Raw genomic sequence first — 5,302 nt, 5'->3', positions numbered from 1 at the left:
TATATATATATATATGATTCAGAAATATAACCGTGTTCAACAAGGGTAAAGCGGAACTATTATTTTAGTGTTGTGTTTCTTTGGGGAACAAACGTCAATGGAGCAAAAAACATTTTCGGTTTTCAAAATGTCAGAGCGGACAGCGAGTGTTTACTGATGAAGTTAATTATATGATACTGCAGTCTGGCGACTTTGTCAGCTTTTTTTAATGTTTAATTAGGACACCCAACGGAAAGAAGACACCAAACGAGGCAAGATTTGACCAATATTCTGTGATTGATTGTTTTTGCAATGTGCAACAAAGAAGTGGAAGGTTGAAAGTCGCGTAATTTACCAATGAAGTTGAAAAGCACGTAGCTTTTAGCAAGATCTTATTTGGTTCTTGTACCTTGGTCATACTCTGGAAGGTTTTAAATGTGTTTCGACGAATTGCCAGAAGAGTTCGTTCAGACATTCAAGCTGTTGGTTGCCAACACACACGCGCATACCTTTAAAAATGCCATTTTGGAACAAAATACTTAAATTACTCATTTGGTAAAAGTAATCAAGTGATGTTATATGTGTGTGTGTGTGTGTGTGTGTGTGTGTGTGTGTGTGTGTGTGTGTGTGTGTGTGTGTGTGTGTGTGCGTGCGTGCGTGTGTGTGTGTATATATATATATATATATATAAAATTAAATCTGCGCAGGCGCCGTCTTTTTTCATAAAGAATTCTAGCTCCGTGTTCAACTATATAGACTCACATTTCAACCAAGTTTGTGAATACATTGAGTCAAGATCATCATAACGTCTACATATTTTTGTTTTGTTTTGTTTTCTTTGGTGATGTGTTGTGAGCTTTTTCGACTCTTAACAATGTGCCTTGGCTGGATTAAGGTTGGAAAACACTGCCTTCAGGATTTGTAGAGCCATGCCTTACCTCCACGGCTTTCGAAGGATCGTATATGAGTATCAGCCATTGGTGGATGCTGTCATGAGTGTGGTTGGGCAGGAAGAAGGAAACGGTAATCATGAGAGCAGGTATTTGAAAAAATGAAAAACTTTCTGAAGTGTTTCGTGTCAGTTCAGTATTAAAAACAAGGCACAGGCAGCATATCTCACAGTTATAATGTGGTTTAATTGTATTTCTTCTTTTGTGTCCTGACACCGAAGACCAGAAGATGAGAGACATCGATGCAGTTCTTTAATAGAGCTGCTGGAGCGAGAGTCCCAATCTGAAGTGTTCTTGGAAGGGATCGGCTATTCTCTGTTTAAGGTGGCTGAGCAAGGAAGGGTGGAGGCTGCTGAAGTCCTTCTACAGTACAGAGCAAATCTTAATTTTGAGGGTGAGCATAAATACAACTTCGCTTTCAGTGTTTTCCCAGTGAGCTCCGTAATTGCCTTTAAATTTAGAACGAGCAAGTGCATATTGAAAAGCCAGAAGACAGAAAAGACCAGAAAAATATGTGAAAATGTATGTCTTACAGAGTTGTTTTGTTTGTTTGAATTCTTGCAACGTATTTGGCATTCTTGCAAAATATTTGGTTTAGGAGTGATCCAAAAGTACTTCAAAATATCTTTTGAAGTACATTCCTTTAATATTATGGTACTTAGATTACATTACTGACTTTATTTTTAACAGATAACTTGAAACTGTGTTGGAATACATTTTTCAAGTAACCCTGCCCACTTGATTCGCCAGGGTCTCCTATAATGCGGTGTTAGCCAGGGTCTACTATAATGCGGTGATAAAAACCCTCACAAAGAGAAGACATTGCATTCTATTGTGTCATGTTTTTTTTCTTCAATTCCCCAGACCCAGTGTCCTTCTACAGTCCACTGCATATAGCAGTTCTGAGAAACAGACCAAATATGGTGAAATTGCTCGTTGAGCACAATGCTGACATTGAAAAAAGAGACCGGGTAAGTCAAAAAATAGGACCAGCTGGTCAACACAGTGGTACAGGTGCCTTTTAGTGCGAAAAATACGGTACAAGTGCGATAGAAAATTAATGGATGCCTATTTTTTTTTTTTTTTTTAATTTGTGTTTTTGACAAAGCTCATGTATTGGATCACTGCTTGTGCCAGTGTACCTTATTTTTTGACCAAGTGCATAAGTCCACTACAATACAATACATCCTGATTTATATAGCGCTTTCACAACAGCTGCAGTGTTTTATTTAGTTTGCTGTGTTGTTCATTTCTTGATTTTGCACCAAAAAATAAATACAGTGATCCCTCGCTCTAATGTGGTTCACTTTCCGCGGTTTCGCTGTTTCACTGATTTTTTTAATGCGGTTTTTTTAATGCTTTTAAACAGTGAATTGCGTTCTGCATCCTGATTGGCTAAGGCACTGGCCGACGTGAACATTCTTCGCACCTCGTCTCTGTACAGCTTGCCAAATTTACCTTTTGCAAATTTTTGGTTTGGTTTCATTGTATCAGTGGCGGATATGGTCTGTCAAGGAAGGGAAGCTCAATTTCGGCCTACATCATAAAATGTGTCATTTTATTTATACCGAAATTCCACTCTCCGTTCCTTTTCAAAAAAATGAAAAGGATGCCTTCACCATAAGATCATTGGCTCATTTTGCTGTCAATCAAAAATGATTCAGCCTCAGTGAGATCATCCAATCATCATGATGAAAAGCTGAGCTTCTGCACGCCCACTGTCCATAGACTCCCAGAGATGGTGAGCGTCCAATGGGCGGGACAAAACCAGCATTTATCCAATGACTCGTCTCGTTTCAATGCATTGGGACAACCTAACCTGAACTTTCTCTAGACGCCCAGCGTCCGCGCGGTCGACTCTCAGCGTCCACACAGTTTAAATTTAAAGCACAGTGAAGCTGTGGGAATAAATGAGAAGAGAGTCGCGTCGTAACCAGTAATAAGAAGCTGATTCGGAACAAAAGTTGAGCACGTTATGGCGCATATTTAGTCAATGCAATGTCCACACAATTGTATGTACAAACATATATTTGATCACTTAGTTTTTCACATTTTAGGGGAAGCTGCAGTCTTGGAGCAATCGCTTCTGCATTGTATACATAGTTCAATATTGTATAATAACTGTAAAAAATGACTATCAAGTACCAAGTACAACTTTATCGTCCCTCTCACATTTTTTTGATTTTTTTTTTTTTTTTTTAATAAATCCACTTATCACTGGTTCTTTTTGGAACGTAACTCCCGCGATAAACGAGGGATTACTGTACAGATCTTTTATTTGTCACCCATTAGATCCATGAGAGCAGCCCGTTGGATCTTGCCAGTGAGGACTCGGACCGTTTGCCCTGCCTGCTTGCCTTGCTTGAGCTGGGTGCCAATGTGAATGCAAGAGATAAACGAGGTGCTTTCGTGTTAGCCTCCGAAGTACACAAGAACAGCCTTTTTTTTTTCTTTCTTTGTACTTTTGAAATGTTCTGACTTGAGATGTGATCAAAACATTTCCCATTGATACAAAGCTGCAAACACACCTGAAGATACTATAACATTCAAAGTTTATAACAAGTGCACCAATTGCTTGTCTTCTCCCAACCATATTTTTGATGGTCTACTCACGACAAATGCCGGCTGAAAATTTGAGTGACAGGAGTGTACACTTCTTTGTAGCAACATTATCAAGCTACTTATCTTGAGCAGCACATGCACAAAAATAGTCTGGGGAATAATATAGCCTGCGTTTTCCAAACTGTCACTTTGAGACCGATTTTTAATAGGATGCATTTTATTCACCCGAGTGTTTAAGGGAGGCCTAAACAGCACCGCTGTTGTTTGAAAGCAGTCTCGCACAAACAAGGTTTGATAGTTGTAGACTGACTTTGTTTACGAGTCATTATGTTGTTGTCTCAAAAGGAAAAACGCCTTTGCTTCATGCCTTGGCCAGCAGCGATGGCCTAACCGTGAACAACACAGAGAACATACAGCTTCTCCTTCAGAGAGGTATTGACCACACATTGCTGTTATCTCTGAAGCGCTTTTGGAAAAGCAAAATTGTAACGGAGTTGAAATCAGTCACAGTTATAGCAAAGGATAGGAAAGAATGTGCACCTTCTGCACAGGTGCTGATGTCAAAGCTGTTACTGAAGATGGCGAAACAGTTGCATCCTCGTTGGTCTTCCTGGTCAAGGAGGCGCTTGACGGCAGTGCCGAGGAGGCTGCCGAGATGGGGAAATTCTGCCTGAAAACCACACAGTTACTGCTGGCCCACGGTATGGACCCCAGCTGCGATGCCAATGACAGCGAGTCCTCCCTGACCCAAACAAGCCTGGAGCACTTTGACCTGCTTTTCCCACTGGCTGTGCTCATAATCCAGAGCGGAGCCTCTTTGTTTTCTGCCGACAGTGACTCCTGCTGGCAAGCTCCCACAATTATTTTCAAGCGGCTTCAGTCAGCCCTGCGGCACTGCTCAGATCCGAATTATGCCTCCGAGCTCCTTGAGCAAGCTGAGTTGTTGTTGGACCTAGCGAGAGTGAACTACCCCAGAGTGAGCCCGCATCCCATCTTGGGGGCACTTACGTTTGGACAAGACCCTCACCCATGTGCTCCAGCTCTTCAAGATTTATACAGCCAGGTAGTCATGCAAGATATGTGCCCTGCTGCTCTCAAGTGCATTTGCAGGGCATTTATTAGGAGCCACCTCCAACCGTGGCCACTGGAAGAGAGAATCAATGCTTTGCCATTACCAGACAGACTGAAAGGATTCCTTCTTCCTGAGCGCACATATAAGCCAAAGCCTGGTTGGGACTGTTTTAAGCCCCAGCAAAGCCATCTCTGATCATCTGTCGTTTCAGTTTTGTTCCAGTATTTCACATATCATGCAAAATTTTATATAAAGCAGCTGTACGTTAATCATCAACTATAACGGGAAAAAACCTACAAACCATTGAGGCACGTTGCTCAGATCCAATCATTTGTGCTTTTTCATTATATTTACTGCAAGACGCAAAAGACAAATTTTGTAAAGATTATGAAGTGGCTGTCAGGTGTGCTGCAAGTCTTCGTAAAGGCCACCAGGTGGCAGTATTTCTCTTTGGGTCTTTTAGGCTGCAGCCTGTTCAAGTTCCAACACAATTGAATTGACTTACCTCCTCAAAGCGAGTGTCATGTGAAGTTTGTTTTCTTCCCACTCAAGCTGAAGTTTGACTCATAAAAAGTCACAGTCTGGTGATGAAACAGTCTTGTTGGTCAACATACTACACCAAAAAGGATTCAGCATGGTAATTATAAATGATGCAGTGAGAATGCAACATCACTTCCTTTCACTGACTCTGAAGACAGGAGTGTGCATGTTTCTCTCACATTTAAACTACCGAGTTAAC

At 41.1% G+C, this 5,302-nt stretch overlaps 1 protein-coding gene across 2 annotated transcripts; it reads left to right on the top strand.

The window, feature by feature from the left end:
- The first annotated feature begins 90 nt into the window (after positions 1-90).
- On the top strand, positions 91-5,072 carry LOC109511614 (ankyrin repeat and SOCS box protein 6-like). Of its 2 annotated transcripts, none has more exons than XM_019862830.1 (7): positions 91-251; positions 875-1,018; positions 1,151-1,323; positions 1,794-1,900; positions 3,222-3,330; positions 3,837-3,923; positions 4,043-5,072. In XM_019862830.1, the coding sequence occupies exons 2-7, from the start codon at positions 909-911 to the stop codon at positions 4,756-4,758; spliced, it is 1,302 nt and encodes a 433-aa protein (XP_019718389.1). In that variant the 5' UTR covers positions 91-251; positions 875-908; the 3' UTR covers positions 4,759-5,072. The 2 variants fall into 2 exon arrangements, with proteins under 2 accessions (XP_019718389.1, XP_019718390.1); XM_019862831.1 differs by having other exon boundaries at positions 91-252; positions 870-1,018.
- The last annotated feature ends 230 nt before the right edge of the window (positions 5,073-5,302 follow it).

The sequence above is a fragment of the Hippocampus comes genome, unplaced genomic scaffold, assembly GCF_001891065.2.
Source record: "Hippocampus comes isolate QL1 unplaced genomic scaffold, H_comes_QL1_v1.1 scaffold147, whole genome shotgun sequence".
Taxonomy (NCBI): Eukaryota; Metazoa; Chordata; class Actinopteri; order Syngnathiformes; family Syngnathidae; genus Hippocampus; species Hippocampus comes.
The sequence above is the reverse complement of the archived record's forward strand: the minus strand, read 5'-3'. Positions and strand labels throughout refer to the sequence as shown.

Bases quoted from the DNA above. Each gene is read 5' to 3' on its own strand.
- LOC109511614 (XM_019862830.1), top strand. From the start codon at position 909: ATGCCTTACCTCCACGGCTTTCGAAGGATCGTATATGAGTATCAGCCA. The intron at 3,331-3,836 runs GTGCTTTCGTGT...TTGTCTCAAAAG, and splicing joins GAATGCAAGAGATAAACGAG to GAAAAACGCCTTTGCTTCAT. The intron at 3,924-4,042 runs GTATTGACCACA...CCTTCTGCACAG, and splicing joins ACAGCTTCTCCTTCAGAGAG to GTGCTGATGTCAAAGCTGTT.